The sequence below is a fragment of the Ailuropoda melanoleuca genome, chromosome 4, assembly GCF_002007445.2.
Source record: "Ailuropoda melanoleuca isolate Jingjing chromosome 4, ASM200744v2, whole genome shotgun sequence".
In the NCBI taxonomy this organism is placed as follows: Eukaryota; Metazoa; Chordata; class Mammalia; order Carnivora; family Ursidae; genus Ailuropoda; species Ailuropoda melanoleuca.
In genome coordinates this window covers 32,883,308-32,902,019 of record NC_048221.1, presented here as the reverse complement: position 1 = coordinate 32,902,019, position 18,712 = coordinate 32,883,308, and the positions used below count along the sequence as shown (strand labels likewise).

Below are 18,712 nucleotides of genomic sequence, written 5' to 3'. Positions count from 1 at the left end.
CAACGCCCTGCCTGCTTCCACGATGTCCGTGGGAAAGACCGCAGAGAAGCACTGCCATCGCACCGAGCGGGCCGTGCTGTTTTCCCACTTGGTACACCTAGGAGCCCGGGGCTAACACGTACACGCGTCTGTTGTGCCTACATTTCATTAGTTTGCACTTACCTTTGCCAACATGATTCTTGTTTTTGCCACATCCAGAGGCGTGGTGACGGCCGCTGCAAATCCTCCTGTGCATATAAAAATAGCCAACACATAACGGGGGCATTGTTTAGTGGATTACACGGTACGGTATAGCTCTTATGTTCTCACTCCTCCTAACTGCCAGAGCTTGCTCCCTCCTCATTACATCCACTGCACTGATTCCACAGGAGGCGGCACGCACGCAAAGCCCACACGCTCCATGGCTTTCGTAGTGACGGTGAACCGCACACAGAAGAGATGACCGGATGATGCTTTACACATCCCGGGGGGGGGGCAGGGAACAAGGCCCCGTAATTTATCTTGCTCTTTTGTGGAGCAACAAACCCGGGTGCCCACTGTCAGTACGAGAGGCTCGCTGCTCCCGATCATTCTCCGAGGCCCACGCCTTCCATGGACCACTGTCCTTGACCCCCACTCCAACATGCTGCTGTCTTTTCTGGTCTGAGGCAAAATGGGCAAACAGAAATCTGCATACTGCTGTAGGGACTTTCGGTATTAAAACGGCTAAATTCCTTGAGTTGAAAGGGTAAAGTTTTCTGTACTTGCAGGCTTCAAATAACAGGCCAGGCCAAGTAACGACATTTCTAGGCCCCTCTCTGCATCCTGATTCAACAGGCAACCTTCCCACAGCTTCCTTCCCACCTTCTCTTCCACGGACTACCATGACTGCCAAACTGATATTTTAAAAAATCCACAGACTTTAATACCCTTATCTATGGACAAAGGATTTGGAGGACTTTTTTTTTTTTTTTTGGAAACCATGGTATATGGTGTATTTTAGTCGGTGTGATACAAAGATGTTTTTTAAACCCCAAGAGGCCCTAACGAGATAGAAATAATAAACCTAAAAGGGCTTTCTCAAGATTCAGCTTCCATGAGCGAGGCTGCACAGCTTCCTACGGGCTGAACACGTGTGAAGGCTGCTCCAGAAACAGCACGTCTCCCTCTGAAGGTCGTGGCGTGTGAAGGTCATCTGATCTCCAACAACTATTGTTCTAAACATGTTGCTGAAATAAGATCCTCACACCGAACTTTGGTAGCACGTATTAGGATGCTGACTTTTTGAAAGATGTACCCATTTATGCTTTTATGTCCCATTTTCGGTTACTCACAAAGGATACACCCTTTAGGGCTACAGATGATCAATTACATGACTATTAAGAGTCCCCTTTCGTTTTAGCCACTTCTGTGCTAAGAACATGTGAAACATTTTCCTCCAGATTCAAAAGCTGCCTGAAATTCAGGTACTTAAACTCAACTTCGGGCAATGAACCTGTACTATCCCAAACCCCTCACCCCAAATCTGAGAGCACCGGCTTTGTTTCCCTCACTGGCTGCAAGGGTTCGCTGGGTCCAGCCTGGAAGAACTCTTCCAGGGTCAGAAAGACCAAGCCTTAAATCCTGTACTTAAATACAGTACTTATTCTCTAGGTAAAACACCCTATGAGACAGGTACTTCTGTACCTGCTACCCCATTTTTCAGGTGGGGAAACTGAGGCTCAGTGAGGTTACAGAACTCACAGAAGGTTTTAGAGCACAGCTGAGATGTGAACTTTCCTGACTCCAGAACGTGAGCTCATGGCCACTGAGGGTGCTAGGGGCCTCAGTTTTTTCATCTGTAAAAAGCAGGTAAGAGTATGACACAGGCACTAAATGAGTCTATGCCAAGTGTCTAGAACAGCGCCTGGCTCTTTCCTGCAAGGGCAGAGATAACGTGTGATTTTCCTTCATGGCTCTAGCCCAGCGCACACAGCAGGCACTCAAAAATGCTTGCCAGGAGCCCAGGACAAGTGTCTGCAGTTTTTACAAACCCAAAGCTTCAACTCGCCCTCTAAAAGAGAGGAAGTAGGGAAGCTCGGAGCGAATATCTGGGCTAACTTTGTACCTGGCACGGTGGGACTGTACTAGGTACCTGTCATTACTTATCGTATCTTGTGTGCATGGGGATTCTTCTTCCATCTTACAGACAACTGGCTCAGGGCCACACAGTACGGAGTTGGGACTCAAAGTCACGTACCTCTGAGCTCCAAAAGTAGTGTCCGTTTACCACGTGATGACTGGTGTGTGAAAAGACGTTAAAATGTGTCTATTAGAACTCAGAAGTGCACACACCATTATCCTGTTTGAAAACGTTCACAAACTGGGGCGCCTGGGTGGCTCAGTCGCTTAAGCATCTACCTTCCACTCAGGGCATAATCTCGGGTTCTGCCTCTCCCTCTGCCCTTCCCCCCAGCCACCACTTCGCTTGCTCTCTCAAATAAATACATAAAAATCTTAAAAAAAAGAAAAGAAAAGAAAATGCTCACAAACTTTCCTCAACCAATTCCGAAGACTTAAAAGTTGGTGAAGACGTCCCCTGTCCGCTGACTACTCAGGCTTTCCTCACTTACCTACACTGAAACGTCTTCTCGTAACTGTGGGCACGGTGCATCCGACGTGCCTTGGTCTTTAGCAAAAGTGCACCTCTCCCTTGCTGGGGCTGCCTTGCCAGTATGCTCTTAGAGACAACCGTTTCATATGAGACAAAAACAAATACACTTAAATAGGTCCTAATTTTACTATGATGGTAGCTGCATTTTATGAAAGTCATCAATAAATCAATTTTAATGTCTTCAAATATCAAGGACTGCTTTAATACGCAGCCCTCACAATATTTTTTATGAGGCTACAAAGAAGGGCCTGTGAAGATCCTGTAACAGAATAACGGGTTACAGTGGAGAGGGGGCTGGGGACCTGTGCTTTTGGTGAAAATGCAGTGATTTTCTGCATTTTACTTAAGGGAACTGTAAACTGCTGGTAATAACTACGGGGAGCATGCTAACATATTAGGCAGGAAATAATTACTCGGTGCAACCGCAGGCTGCCTGCGTGCTCGCGTCACACGCGACGCAATTTTCTACGGGCTCCGCAGACTGGGGCTTTCACAGAAGGTTAGGCCAACGGCTTTCGGAGAGCAGGTCCAGGGAAACCGGGTGTTTACAATGAAACGGCATCTCGTGCACCTTTAGGGAACAAATGTAGGTTCTCCACCACTCCAGACAAAGGGGCCACCTTCCTCCCACCAGTCTGGAGCTGTCACGGCCCAGCAGCAGCTGCGAACGCGGCGGGGCCCGGCCCCCGCTCTCCGGATGAGCCGCGGAGCAAGGGCAGCATCTCCACACGCCTCCTGCACATCGCGGCCCGGCAAGTGCCCAGAAGCCTCTGCGGGGCTTCAACAGCACACATGGTTTTGCGTGTGTTTCAAGGTTGTGCCAGGCCTTCTCATTTGTTACTCAGATAAATCCTTCACCCTATTCTGGAATTTCTTTCTTCTTTCCTTAAAAAAAAAAAAAAAAAAAAAAGACTTCCTCATTTTTTGAGCGTGAGAGAGCGTGTGAGCAAGGGTGTGCACAAGCTGGGGGGAGAGGCAGGGGAAGAGAATCTCTAAGCAGACTCCCCACTGAGCACAGAGCCCGATGAGGGGCTCCACTCGGGGCTCGATCTCATGACTCATGAGATCATGACCTGAGTCAAAACCAACAGTCGGATGCTTAACCACCCGAGCTACCCGGGCGGCCCATATTCTGGAATTTCAAGTCATGGGAATATCTCTTTCTCCGTCCCTCCCACTCTGTCAGTCCTGCTCCTTCTCTCTTAGAAAATGTAAGTAGATAATAATTACAAGAAGCTGACCAAAGAACACTAGAATATTCTGCACACATCTCTATAGTAGCAAATGTCATTAATTACTTAGGCTGAATTATGGTTTTATATTTAAAAATTAACTCGCAGTGAGGAAGCTGGCAAAGTTTCTTTTTTCCCCCTCATTTAACCCCTGACCAGAAGCCAAGGGAATTTCTGAGCATGACAAGCCATCAACACCTCCAATCTCAAGGGACATTTTTGGATATTTGTGCCAAGTAGTTTATAAAAACAAGCATGGGCACAGAAGAGTGCCAAAGATAGCACAGAGAATGGTTCGTCCATGACGACTTAACCAGTCGAAAACCGGAGAAATGCACAAGGGTGAACAATCTGATTTCTGATATATCAGAGGGCAAGTCTTACCACGGCCTTTGTGGCCAAGCAAGGCTGGAGAGGGTGGGCGGGCGGGGGAGGCACGGCAGGCCTGGGAAGGGTGGCCTGGGACCACAAGGCAGGAGTCACTCCTCCACAGTGTGGCAGGCACGGTGGCACCAGTCTCCCACCGTCTACCACTTTTTTATAAGTTGGAATATTTTTAAACGATGTTTTAAAGGTTTTAAAATAGTTTTAAATAAATAAAGGTTTTAAAGGTTTTAAAATAGAAACTCTATCCTTCAGGATCAACATACCAACTGAATTTTAAAACAAAAGGGATTAAACAAAAATATACTCGTTCTGTCTTTTGCTAAATATACGTGGCTCTACCTTCAATGGATTTTTGCAGACGCTGACTAACTCCTTCACTGACCAGAATCCCAGCTGAAGAAATAAGGTAACTGCACTGGAGGAGTTTTTAAATCTACCTGCTGCTGGTGAGGATTATGTACAGAAACTCTACCAATAGGTTATTCTCGCAATGCAACTGTGGATATGAATCAGTGTGATGAGAGCTTTTCATTTTCTGGCCTTTGTTTGTTGCTACTGCAGGTGAAATCACACGTCCCATCGATGAGTTCCATTTCACAGATGACAAGTCCTAACACACACATCATCCCCCTGATGGCTGCAGTGATCCCCGCTACAGCAGTAAGGGGCGTGTCTACGGTATAGGCAAGGAAACTGGTGCTCAGGACGGCCCCAGGTCTCATTCCTTAGTTGGGGGCAGAGCTGAGATGGGACAACTCTGAGTCCGGCAGGTGGGCCCCCACCGGCTACATGGCCCTGCCTGCGGCCTGCTCCACACTGCGGCTTCACTCGGTCCCCGGAGCAGAGCGTGTCCCGGCTGCACGCCTTGCGTGACCCCCAGGAGCCCACTGCGCAGCGGACGACTGACCGGAAGTTTCTCTTCCCCCGCTTCTAATCGAAGTGCTTATGACAAAGCATGATTCGGAAAAAGACATGGTAGGGAATGCACATTTCCTTCATGGAAGCAATGCTTGTAAGCAAATCTTTGATCAACTGCACTTCAGGAACGGGACACCAGAGAATAAACACTTCTTGCTTCATCCCATCTAAGTTTTATGGTACTGGTAAATTTACAAAGCGCCCTTCCTTATCCGGGATGACTAAATTTCCATACTGCTCACTTTGTCCCCTGGAGGGAGCCAAAAAAAAAAAAAAAAAATCATTTCTCTTTAAGGACCGGGGAGTAAAGACTCTTGACCTCTGGAAAATGAATCAAGACCACCTACTCATTTAACACAGCTAATGACTATGTGTCATGTGGGAACGATTACCCGTCATAATCAGTCTGAGCCGGCTTCGTGTTTACAGGCAAGACTCTTATTTTTGATGATCAATTCCACGAGTCGAATGGGTCCAATTATTAATAAGGAATCCTATAAAATACATGTTTTCTGCTTTCCTAATCACTACCACAAAAAACCCCAATCCAACAACCATTAAATAAATTGGAAAAGAATTATTTTCTAATAAAGTAGACATCCTGAAACTACCTATCTATTTACTGGCTACACATCAAAATTAGCAGTTTATAGTTTCTGGCAAATCTCCATTTCAATTTATTTCAACCATAATTCTAACTTACCTTTATTTGCAATAGCAAAATGCACTTCTTTCTTCAACTGCTGAAACTATCGCTTACTTAATTTGTTAAAGCACCTGAGTTCTTATTACAGCCTCAGTGGAAAATGCACACTATTTAGTGATGGATAACACAGGATTGCATACTGTCACTTGGCTCTTGGTTTAACGTCTAGAAAATGCCCAGATGCTTAGATCTCCGTATTTTCTCCCCAGACCCGTTTAGCCTTCAGTAAGTGTGCTGAGCAGTGTCGGCTCTCCTGACAGCAGTTAATCGGCGGCGCTGTCAAACGTGTCACACGAACCGTGAATCATTGCCTTCTGCAGATCACTGAAACCCCCAAAGCACCGCTCGAGGCGGACAGCTGCGCAGTTAGCCCCGCACCCATGGCAAGGCTCTTCCCACAGAGGACTTTATAAATCATCTTTAAGATAATCCAAGGGCCTGAGTGAAGGCTTTAATAAAGATAAAAAGAAAAAGAAAAATTTGTCAAAAACAAATTGGCTGTCTTTCAAGCAGACACCTCTTAAGCGGGTTTTTTTTTCTTCTTCTTCCTAAGACACTCTCTTTTCTCAAGCAACTAGTGGAACTCTCTTCATCTAAACAATCTGGAATTTCTAAAGAATGTTGTTTTTGCATAGTTAATATTTTCACATTTTTCTCCCCCCTTTGGTCTTTCCCAGTATAATATAATCCTCTGCACCTGCAAGAGCTCCACAGACTGCTGACTGCCAACAATCCACCACACGGTCCTGCCTCCAGGACCACAGGGCCTGTGTTGAAGGAGAAAGAAAATTACAAGTTATTAAATATCTGAATTTATCGGAACCTCCTGTGGGTTAGCTCTGGGGATGGGAACTTAAGTGAGAAGCTATTTTGGTGACATTCCTCACTGATGACATAAGTGATTTTCCCAAGGACTTAACTGCATTCTAAAATAAGTCAAAGAAACAAGGGTGACAGCTACATTCAAGCGCTCAAACGAAACAATTTTCAGGAAATAATGAAGGATATACTCACACTTGCGTGTATGTGTACAAATAAATATAAAGACACACCTCTAAGACAATGTAACGTTTTAAATATTTCCCATATGATTCTAAACATAAAAAATAACGCAATTCACAAGTTAGTCCACAGCAGCGTCGGCCACATTCCTCAGTCCTTTCTTCAATCTTTTTTTTTTCTATCAGATAAAATAGACTTTATTTTTTTTTATAATAATATTTTTTTATTATATCATGTTAGTCACCATACAGTACATCCCCGGTTTCCGATGTAAAGTTCGATGATTCATTAGTTGCGTATAACACCCAGTGCACCATGCAATACGTGCCCTCCTTACTACCCATCACCAGTCTATCCCATTCCCCCACCCCCCTCCCCTCTGAAGCCCTCGGTTTGTTTCTCAGAGTCCACAGTCTCTCATGCTTCATCCCTCCTTCTGATTACCCCCCCTTTCTTTAATCTTTATCCATACTGCAGCATGTTCGAAAGATGCTAATTCTGTTACGTAATGACGGGTTTAAAATTTGTCAAAACATGTTTTTGCACTGTTTGTGACGTAACTTGAGGATTATACAAATGGATAAACCCATTTCAAAGTTTCAAACTAGGCAGAAAGATGGCAGAGACATGGTGCCTTGCTCATCAAGAGCTGACGAACCAGGAGAGGACAAGATGCAGTGACACCAAACGGTGAACCGAGCTCTGAGTCAGGCGCCAGTCCACTCTGACCATGTGTTAATACCCAGTCCTCACAACAACTCTAAAAGCTGGGCCCCGTTATTATCCACCTTTTAAGCAGGCTTTCTAACAGCACAGCTTACACTTGGTTTTTTTGGTTTTATTTTATTGAGGTGTAAGTATGTGTCCAATTGTGTCCAATAAACTACACTATTTAAAGTATACAACTTGTTAAGTCTTGACGAGCGCACACGAATCACTGCCATCCATAATTAACACAGTGAAGCTGTCACCCCCAAAATCCTTCTCTGTCCTTCCTCGCCACCCCCTGACTGATCTCATCTGTCATTCCACATTAGTTTGCTTTTTCCAGAATTTTATGTAAAGGTAATTAGACATTCATTTTTTTTAACCTGGATTCTTTCCTTCAGAATTTTTGTAAGACCCATCTGTGTTGCTGTCTATATCGACACTTCATTCCTGTTTCATTGCTAAGCAATATTCCTTTGTGTAGATATATCATTATTTGTTTAGGTCTCTGCTTGTTGAAGCACATTTAGGAATTTTTCCAGTTGTTAGCTATTACCAAAAAAAGCTATGATGAACATTTATATATATGTCTTTATGTGGACACATGCCTTCATTTCTCTTGGGGAAATACCTAGCAATGAAATAGCTGGATCTCACAGCAAGAAGATGTTTAACTTGTTAAGAAACTACAAAATCATTTTCCAAATTGGTTGTACCATTTCACATTCTGACCAGTTCCAGTTTCTCCACATCCTTCCCAACAGTATTATTGGCATTTTTTACATTTTAACCATTCTAATAGATGTGTAGTAATACATCACTATGGTTTTAATTCATATTTTCCTAATGACTGATGCAGAGCTTCTTTTCATATGCGTTTATGCCATCCCTGTATCTTCTTCCTTTTTGTTTTTGTTTTTTGTTTTTTGTTTTTTTTACAAGTAGGCTCCACACCCAGCATGAAGCCCAATGCGGGGCTTGAACTCACAACCCTGAGGGTCAAGACCTGAGCTGAGATCAAGAGTCAGACGCTTAACTGACTGAGCCACCCAGATGCCCCTCCCTATATTTTCTTCAGTGAAGTGTCTGTTCGAATGTTTTGCACATTTTTATTAAATTGTTTTCTAGTTACTGAGTTTTGAGAGTTCTTTATATATTCTAGATACAAGTCATTCTCAAATAGACCATGCCTTGTTTCTCATTCTCTTAACAGTGTGTATAAAAGGACAGACATACTGGATTTTGATGAAGTTCAAATTATCCTTTTATGGATCTCGCTTTGGTGACACATCTAAGAAATCTTTCTCTAGCTCAGGCCTTAATGCACCCATGTTTTCGTCTAGAAATGTTTGGCTTTTAGGTTTTACATTTAGATCAACCATTCATTTTGAGGTTTTGTTTTTTTTTTTAAGGTATTATTTGAGAGAAAGAGCATAAGAGAGAACGAGAGAGAAAGAACATGAGCAGGGGTGAGGGACAGAGTCTCCAGAGAGGCAGACTCCATGCCAAGCAGGAAGCCCGATGCAGGACTCGATCCCAGGACCCTGGGAGCATGACCTGAAGGCAGACGCTAAACCAGCCGAGCCACCCAGATGCCCCTGAGATAGTTTTTATTTATGGTGCAAAGTACAGATGGAGGTTCTCTGGTGGTTTTTTTTTTTAACATACATTTTTTTTACATACAATTGTTCCAGCAATTGGAAAAGACTATCATTTCTCCAATGAACTGATCTCTCATTTTTCTCAAAAATCAGTTGTCCATATATGTATATGGGTCTACTTCTGGACTCTATTCTATTCCAATCTATAGATTTATCCTGACACCAATTGCATAGTAGCTACCATAGCTATACAGTAAACCCTAAAATCATGGAATGTTCTCCACCTTTGTTCTTTTTCAAAATTGTTTATTCTAGGTTCTTTGCATTTCCATACAAATTTGAGAATCGGTTTATCGATTTCTACAAAACAGCCTACTGAGATTTTGACCTGAATTGCACTGAATCTATAGATCGTTTGGAGAATGGAGATATTGGCAATATTGAGTTTTCCAACCCACAAATACAGTGTTTCTCTCCATTTACTTAGGCCTCCATTATTTTCTCTCAAAAGTGTTTCACAGTTTTCAGTATATAGGCCTTGCACTTGAATTTTCAGATTTGTCCCCAAGTATTTCATGTTTTGATGTTATTGTAAATGGTATTGCTTTAACTTCAGCTTCTGATTGGTTCTTGCTAATACGCAGAAACAGAATTTATTTTATACACTAATTTTGTATCCTGTAACCCTGATAAATTTATCAGCTCTAGTAGCTTCTCTGTAGATTCCCTCAATTTTTTTAAAGATTTTATTTATTTGTTTGTCAGAGAATGAGGTGGGGGGAGAGTACACACAAGCAGGGAAAGCGGCTGGCAGAGGGAGAAGCAGGCTCCCTGCTGAACAAGGAGCCTGATGCAGGACTCGATCCCAGGACCCTGGATCATGACCTGAGCCAAAGGCAGATGCTTAACTGACTGAGCTACCCAGGCGTCTCTCCCTCAAATTTTCTACATCAGTTGATGATCACAATGTCTGTGAAAAAACGTTAAGTTCCCTTCCTCCTTTCCAATATAGATTATTGCCTTTTATTTGTTTTCCTTGCCTTACTGTACTGGGTAGGACCTTTAACATAATGGTACACATGACAATAATGACAAATAGTATAAAAAAGGCCTCTTGAATATACTTACTAAAATAGTTAGGATAATAATATGACCAACTGATGGTGGCATGACAACTGAAAGAAGAACAGCCAACTTAGCACTAATCTCCTACTCTCAGTATTCCCCCACTGCAGTTATATCTGGAAGGTTGAGAAGATTGCTTCAGAAATGAGAAAGATGCCATATAAATGCATATAAGGCCCTATTTTGTCAACTTCAACAACTTGTGTGTATGATTTACTGTTTTTCTTTTTACCTCTTGATCCCTTTCATCCATTACTCCCCCTCCCCTACTCCCTGGCAACCACCCAACTGTTCTCTGTACCTATGAACATATTTTTTTAGACTCCACATAAAAGAGAGATCCTACAGTATTTGTCTTTCTCAGATTTATTTCACTTAACATAATACCCTTGAGGTCCATCCATGTTGTCACAAATGGCAAGATTTCATACTTTTTTATGGCTGAATAACAGTCCTCTGTGTGTGTGTGTGTGTGTGTGTGTGTGTACACCACAATTTCTTTATCCATTCATCTATCAATGGACAGTTAGGTTTCCATGTCTTTACCATTATAAATAATGCTGCAGTGAACAGAGGGACGCAGGTATCTTTTCAAGTTAGGGTTTTTTCTTCCTTCAGATAAATACCCAGAAGAGGGACTGCTGGATATGGTAGTTCTATTTTTAATTTTTTGAGGAATCACCATATGATTTTCCATAGTGGCTGCACCAATTTACATTCTCACAAACTCCCTTTTCTCCAAATGCCCATCAACACTTGTTATTTCTTGTCTTTTTGAGAACAGCCATTCTGACAGGTATAAGGTGATATCTCATTGTGGTTCTGACTTGCATTTCCCTGAGGATTAGTGATGTTGAGCACCTTTTCATGAACCTGTTGGTCTTCTGTATGTCTTCTTTGGAAAAATGTCTATTCAGATCTTTTGCCCATTTTTTTAACCAGATTGTTTGCTGTTGATTTGTATGAATTCTTCATGTATTTTGGATATTGGCCCTTATCAGATACACAATATGCAAATATTTTCTCCCATTCATTAGGTTGCCTTTTCATTTTGTTGATGATTTCCTTTGCTGTGCAGAATATTTTTGGTTGGGGGGCGCGTGGGTGGCACAGTAGGGCGCCTGGGTTAAGCATCTGCCTTTGGCTCAGGGCATGGTCCCGGTGTTCTGGGATCGAGCCCCACATCAGGCTCCTCTGCTGGGAGACTGCTTCTTCCTCTCCCATTCCCCCTGCTTGTGTTCCCTCTCTCGCTGGCTGTCTCTCTCTGTCAAATAAATTAAATCTTTAAAAAAAAAAGGTTTTTTTTTGGTTGGATGTAGTCCCACTTATTTGTTTACTTTTACTGCTTTTGATGTCAGATTTTAAAAATTATTGCTAAGACGTATGTCAAGGAGCTTATGTTTTCTTCTAGGATTTTTATTGTTTTAGGTCTTATGTTCAAGTTAATTTTGTACGATGTAAGATAGTGGTCCAATTTCATTCTTTTGCATGTGGCTGTCCAGTTTTCCCAGCACTATTTATTGAAGAGACTGTCCTTTCCCCATTGTATATTCTCAGCTCCTCTGTCATAAATTAATTAACTGTATATGTGTGGGTTTATTTCTAAAATCTCTTTTCTGTTCCACCAATCTATGTGTCTGTTTTTAATGCCAATACCCTATTGTTTTAACTACTATAGCTTTGTAATTTAGTCTGAAATCAGAGAACAACTTTTTTTTAAGTCAGACACCTAAGCAAATTAGATATATAACACTGTGTGTTATCTGAGGATTCCCAACATTTCCTTCCACCTAACTGATAAGAATGACTACTTAAAAGGTACATTTATTAAATTCACTGGACTATTAAATTCACTGGAGTGCAGCTGCCAAATAGATTTTTGCGAACATCTTATGGAAGGAGAGAAGATAAAAAATGATTTATGACACACAGCTTTCTGAAGATAGTCTTGACATTGAGTGTAGTACTTGGTATCTTTTCAGTAAATCATGTTTGTAAATATCTCTGTGATTTTGCAGAAAGCATTACCTTCTCCATAGCTCACACCAGCACTAGCAACAGCATAAGAAACCAAACAGGAGAACAACATCTTTTTACTTTTGAGGTGGAAAAAAATGTGTATTTTATCAGGCTAAAGCCAGTTCTAACACCATTACTTACTTAGCTGACTTTTTAGAAAAGGAATCTGAAACCTGAACTGGACTTGTAGTGACCACTGAAGGCCATCTTCCGTTCATCTATGGATATCTTCGAGTGCTCCAAAGAGCAGAAGTTTACTCAAAACAGACTTAAAATACTAATGATTATGCTGAGTTTATATGCAATAATAAAGAACAAGATGTGAGTTGCATGTCATATAGGAGGAAAAAAATCAAAGATGTTATGTAATTCATCAATTCAACATTTCCGTGTACCTCCTGGTGTCAGGCACTTTTTTCAAGGGGAAAAAGAAGAGTAGCAGTCCCTAGGTCTAGTATTTGACAGGGGTACAGTGTGGGCAGAAAAGGGTTTTAACAGAGGGAAGGGAGGTGATGGAGAAGGTTTCACAGAAGTGCCCGCTCTAATCTAGGAGGGGGAAAAATTGCTTGGGGGGGCACTTAATCAAAATAGACTCAGATGGCTGAAGACACAGTTTAAAAAACAGACTCTCATAGATAAGCATAACTTGCCACTATCACCTCACCAGAATAATTTGGTCCAAGAACACATAAAGAAATCATTTTGAAATTGAAAAGAAATCTCTAGAACCAAAAGGTTTAGAATCAAGTGAGAAACTTCAGTAGCAAACAGAGAGCATGACAGAACGAACGTAACAGCAAGTACAATAAAGACTTCTCTAGAACGGATTTGTATTCCAGGCACTAAACACTCCACATACATTAACTCATGCAATCCTACCTATAATCTTCTGAGGACGTGCCATTTTATCTTCATTTTATAGACGGGGAAGTTGAGGCCCAGAGCAGTTAAGCAACTTGCCCGAGTTTAAGTGGACCGTTAGCAGCAGAACTGTGTATGAGACAATCTGGCCCAAAGTATAAAAACACGTGGACTTGGATCTACAGGTTACAGTTGTCTGGGCAGCAAAGAGAATGGTATTTATAAGACACTTTACTTCCACATACAGACCATAATTTCTTCTGGAATGATAGTACGATATCCAAGTGAATGAACAAACTGTGTGTGTCACTGCCCCCAAACAACTTGCTTTAAATAATAGGAGTGTAATTTTTTTTTTAAATGAGGAAATAATCTAAACAGAAAAACTTTGGGAAAATAAGAGGTTGAGCTAAAAAGATGAATGGTATTTACAAATATTTCACTTGGGAGCTACTTTAAAATTCATTAAACACTACCACTGATAATAATAACCTGATTGGTAAAAAGTACTGTACGTGAATTATGAAAGTATTGTGAAATGACAGATTTGCTCATATACGTGCAGGGACCAGAGGACTGAGATCAACTAAAAAAAAAAAAAAATAGTGGCTGGGAAGACAGGAAGGGTTACTCACTGGAAGTATAAATATTATTGTTTGTGACTTTTCAATAATTTAAGAGTAGACTGCAAAATGGAAAAAAAATACAGTGCAAGCAACAGTATGAATGATTACTACTATTAATTACCACTTGCTGAGTACCTAGCATGTTCCAGGCACTATGTTAAAGATTTTACATTTTCCATTTAATTTTGGAAAATGTGTATTATCCACAAAGACGGGTGTGGGAGCGGTGCTAAACAACGTTAAGTAACTTGCCTAAGGTCACAGAGATAGTAAGTGGGGGGAGCTGAAGCTGGTTGGTGCCAGCCCCCCCCCCCGGCAAAGCCTCGGGTCTCACAGACAGAATAACATATGTGCAACACTGTAAGATTCCTCACTACTATACACAGCTCAACTTCTAGTGAGGCTACATTACGATATATAAGTACTTAAAGAAAATATTTTGATGTGTGTAAAAGTTGTTTAAATCATGTGGGTTTGTAATGAACAATATGTTTAAGGACCTATCTGAACACCAAAACATTTTCAATTGCCATAATTTCTCAATCTAAGTAAGTATTTCCACTGCCATGGAGGTCTAATGGTTTCTGTGCAGGCAGATAAATGCCAAGAGAGTGTGGGGACGAGGGACAGAAAGTGAGCCCAAATATGAAGAACCAGTGTTGGGAGCCTGAACTCTTCTGATGGAGATTCTGTACCAAAGTAAGAATTAAAAAAAGCAGATCTCTATACTTTACCTAGTATTGATTTATTTATCCCAGTTCAGGGTCCTATTTCCTTTCTTTTTCAAATAAAAAATGAAATTTTCAGATGAATCCATACACACTTGCTAATATCTCAGGTCAATGAGAAATTTCAAGTGGTAGTAATTAGGCAGATATGTTCCCAATTCTGCTACTGTGGTTTGTTTGGTTTTTGTTTTGGTTTGGTTTTTTTTTTTATTAGGAACGTCAGTAAAGGACAACAGGCAGGCACGTTCAGAGCAGAGCTGCAAGATTCTAGATGTGAACAAGAGCAAAGACTACTATGCTCACCATCTTATCCGGGGGTCTGGGTCACAGCTTAATTTCTATAATTTTTCTTGAGTTTCCACACTGTAGCTCGATTAGAAAGTGTTTCTAAGAGCTTACAAATTCCACTTTGAGGTTTTAGCCTTACAGAAAAGTTGCAAAATAATACAGTTCCCACATACCCTTCGCCCAGGTTCCCCGAATGTTGACATCTTACATGACCATAGTATAATGATCAATACAGCAGACTAAAATAGAAAGCACTACTAAAATATAGACTTTGATTGAATTTCATCATTCATATCGTTTAAAGGTATGCAATTTTAAACATAGGCTTTTTAAAAAATTAACACTATTTCAATCATCCATTAGGATATTATAAGGAATCCAGAATACCTAGCGGTATCACTACAAAACAATCAGGTTATCCTCATTTCCCAAGTCAGTCCTCAATCATTGCTCAAGGCCTACTAAGGAACAGCATGATGTACTTTGGCTCCCCCCACCCACCGCCCCCAACCCCTACTTAACCCCCAGGATAAAAGCTACTAGCCTGGGTATTTGTTCAAAGGATGGAAAGCAAACACCAGGGGCACCTGGGTGGCACAGGGGTTGAGCGTCTGCCTTCGGCTCAGGGCGTGATCCTGGCGTTATGGGTTCGAGCCCCACATCAGGCTCCTCTGCTATGAAGCCTGCTTCTTCCTCTCCCACTCCCCCTGCTTGTGTTCCCTCTCTCGCTAGCTGTCTCTATCTCTGTCAAATAAATAAATAAAATCTTTAAAAAAAAAAAAAAAGAAAAGAAAAGAAAAGAAAGCAAACACCAGGCCCAAAACTATGAAACGGCTCGGAATCCAAGCTTGGGTCAGGTGTTTTCTATTACAATATAGCATGAAGAGAAGGCTTTGTTTTTCACTTCAAAAGACCCACCCAAATGTACACTATTGTCCTATGAATGAGTAACAAATTGAAAATAAGTGTTTTGGCTTTAGTGTAGGAAAACTCAGTTTGGGACTTCAGCTGTTGTATTCAAAAGAAGTTATGTAGCTTCCAATTTTGCAAGATTATGAAACTTTACCAAATACTTTTTGTGGTACAAGGACAGGAATGTGAACAGAATCATCTCCTCGATTCTAAATTAATAACATGAGATGATAATTTATTTAAGAGAAGAGATAATCCTCTGTGTAGGCCTCAGTGTTGTCAGCCTACCACCAGAACTTTCTAACACATGAGAGACATTCAAATGCTCTCCAGACAGTAGCTGATGGAGCTGTTGTAGAGCTTTTGCACGTGCACTTGAAAAAACAAAGCAACTGCTGCTTAAAATGTTATTTTTCAATTAAATGAATCATCTCTCTGTACAGTATTCATATACTAACACGTGTTAAAAAGAGATTTCCAAAGCAAAGTTTCAAACCAAAAAATGGTTAGATAGAACTGAGACCACAGTTAAGCTCTCAGTTCTGCCATTCCATGGCTCTACCAAGATAACCAAGTGGCTAAAAGGCTGGAATGGGTTTTTCCTATGCAACTAGCTTTCATAACTGCAGGTGGATTTACCTGACAAATGAGGGATCATTTATATACACAGGCTAATTACAGTTACAACGGCAGCTGGATTGCAAGCATTCTGAGATGTGTCAAAAGCATCAACTTTGTGTGAGTTGATCTGTTGTGTGCTTAAACTGTATTTGGTTGGTTGAGATATAAGATACTTGCCTTCTAGACAAGTTAGGTGGTGAAGGCATTAAGAATTTGTAAGAAAGGGGTGCCTGGGTGGCTCAGTCCGTTAAGCATCTTCCTGCAGCTCACGATAGCAGGGTCCTGGGATTAAAGGCCACGTTGGGCTCCCTGCTCACTGGGGAGTCTGCTTCTCCCTCCTTCTCTGCCCCTCCCCCAACTTGTGAGCATGCACACGCTCTCTCTCTCAAATAAATAAAATCTTTAAGAATTTGTAAGAAAGTCTTTAATAAATGATTGTGCTGGTAATTAAAGGGAAAGAAATTTCATTTTTTATATTTTAAAGATTTATTTATGAGAGAAAGAGGCGCAAGAGCACAGAGCTTGGGGGGAGGGGAGCAAGACAGAGGATCTCAAGCGGACTCCAAGCTGAGTGCAGAGCCTAATGTGGGGTAGGGTCTCAACATCCTGAGATCAGGACTCTAGCCAAAACCAAGAGTAGGACGCTCGACCGACTGTGCCATCCAGGAGCCCCTCATTTATGATTCTTGAGCAAAAGCACGATGGGCTCAAATGCTGAGTTGCTTAGTAATATTTAGGATTTAGAGTTAAAACATATTATTTTGGGGTAATGTGGCTAAGTTTTACTGGAGGAATATTTATTCTGATTGGGCATTCACTGAGCTTTCTGGATCTGTGGTGAATGTCTTTTATTAGTTTTGGGTAGGGACAAAAGGTCCCATTTTGTTAACAATATCCAGACATATCACTAACAGTTACAATAAAACAAATCACTGTTTAACTGATGCTCATAATATTGATTGGGAGTCAACAAAAAAAGGTATGCTTACTTTTAATAATTCCGCCTGCAAAGGCATATCTGGCTGGCTATATTTAAGTAAAGAACAATTGTTTTAAAGATTATTATGGTCAAAATGAAAGAATTAAGAGACTGCACCAATAAGCCCCATTTGTCTGAGAATAAATACACTGGCAAGCCTCTATCCTTAACAGCACCAGAAAAATATAAATCATAATGAGTCACTGCTTTCCTTAACCTTCACAAGTTGTCTCATCTCAGCCCTAATTCCCTAGGACAGGGAGCTCACCATCATCTCTAGAATCCCAGAGGGCCCCGTATAGTTCCTTATACAGAGAAGGTCGGCAAATACTTGGTACCTCGATGAATATGTACAACTAAGCAGTGTTTGATAACTTTACCCTTGTTAAGGAACAGGGGAAAATGAGAACTGGGCAAACATAACCCCAAATTTTCATTCGTGGCTCAGTAGAAAACAGTATAAACCAGGAATGGCAAGTAGGTTCCACCCTTGTAACTCAAAGTGCCGGAGGTGGACAGGCTTCCCGGTGAGCTATGCTGAGCGGTTCCGAGGGTCTGTTTAGGTTCAGCTGAACAGGGGGCTCTGATCAACCGGGGACGCCCGCCGAGACGGAGCCGCTGGAGCGGCGGCAACACCATCCCTGGGCAGCGTCAGGCCCGACAGACTAAACAAGCACCAAAAATGCTCACAAATAACCAGAAAGCAAATCTAAAAAAACAAAAACAAAGTTAACTCCTTTTCCCCATTTTTCAGAGGAGGTTACATGTGAATCTAGAGATGGGTCCTTTGAAGTCAAATACTGGCAAGATTTTCTCTAAGGGAACTGGAATCATTATAGGCCATTTTTTAAAGTGCTTTTGAATATACATCTATGTTTGATCATCTGATTACACTAAAGTATGGTAAACTCCCCTCTTTTCTCACACGGTCTCGGCCAAAAAAGTCAATGTGACTCATCACAGTCATCTTCTATCTAGCTGATCCTATTTTCCTCATTTTAGTCACAAACTTACCCGCAGGAGATCAATGTAATCAAAGGAAGAAAACAAAAGAGGAATCCTGGTGTGCTTTTAATTGTTTTCAACAGAGGACCCAGACCCCCAACCCTTGAGGCCATGGCACTGGTGAGGCAGGGTTAAACCCAACCTTCAGTAACAGAACCTGCATGGAATGTGCTGGGCCTTCTCATCAACACAGCCTCTCAACTGCAGCTTCTGTGGATAACAGGCACCTGGGTGCGCAGGTTGCAAGAGGGCTGGGGGAGGAACCCAGAGTTCCAGAAGCCGCACCCTTTCCAGCCACCCTCTCAGGGCCCTTGCGATGGAGGACAGTTGTCCTCCTCACTGTCCTTGATATCTTTTTCACT

General features: G+C 41.7%; 1 protein-coding gene across 4 annotated transcripts in view; it reads right to left on the bottom strand.

Moving 5' to 3' along the window:
• Positions 1 to 18,712, bottom strand: part of SLC25A26 (solute carrier family 25 member 26) — a 131,886-nt gene that overhangs the window by 7,036 nt on the left and 106,138 nt on the right. For all 4 annotated transcript variants that reach the window (XM_034658621.1, XM_034658623.1, XM_034658620.1 and 1 more), the window contains 2 exons: positions 6,573 to 6,642; positions 163 to 227 (listed from right to left, as the gene is read on the bottom strand). In XM_034658621.1, coding sequence (XP_034514512.1) covers positions 163 to 227; positions 6,573 to 6,642 — 135 coding nt within the window. The remainder of the gene's footprint in view (positions 1 to 162; positions 228 to 6,572; positions 6,643 to 18,712) is intronic.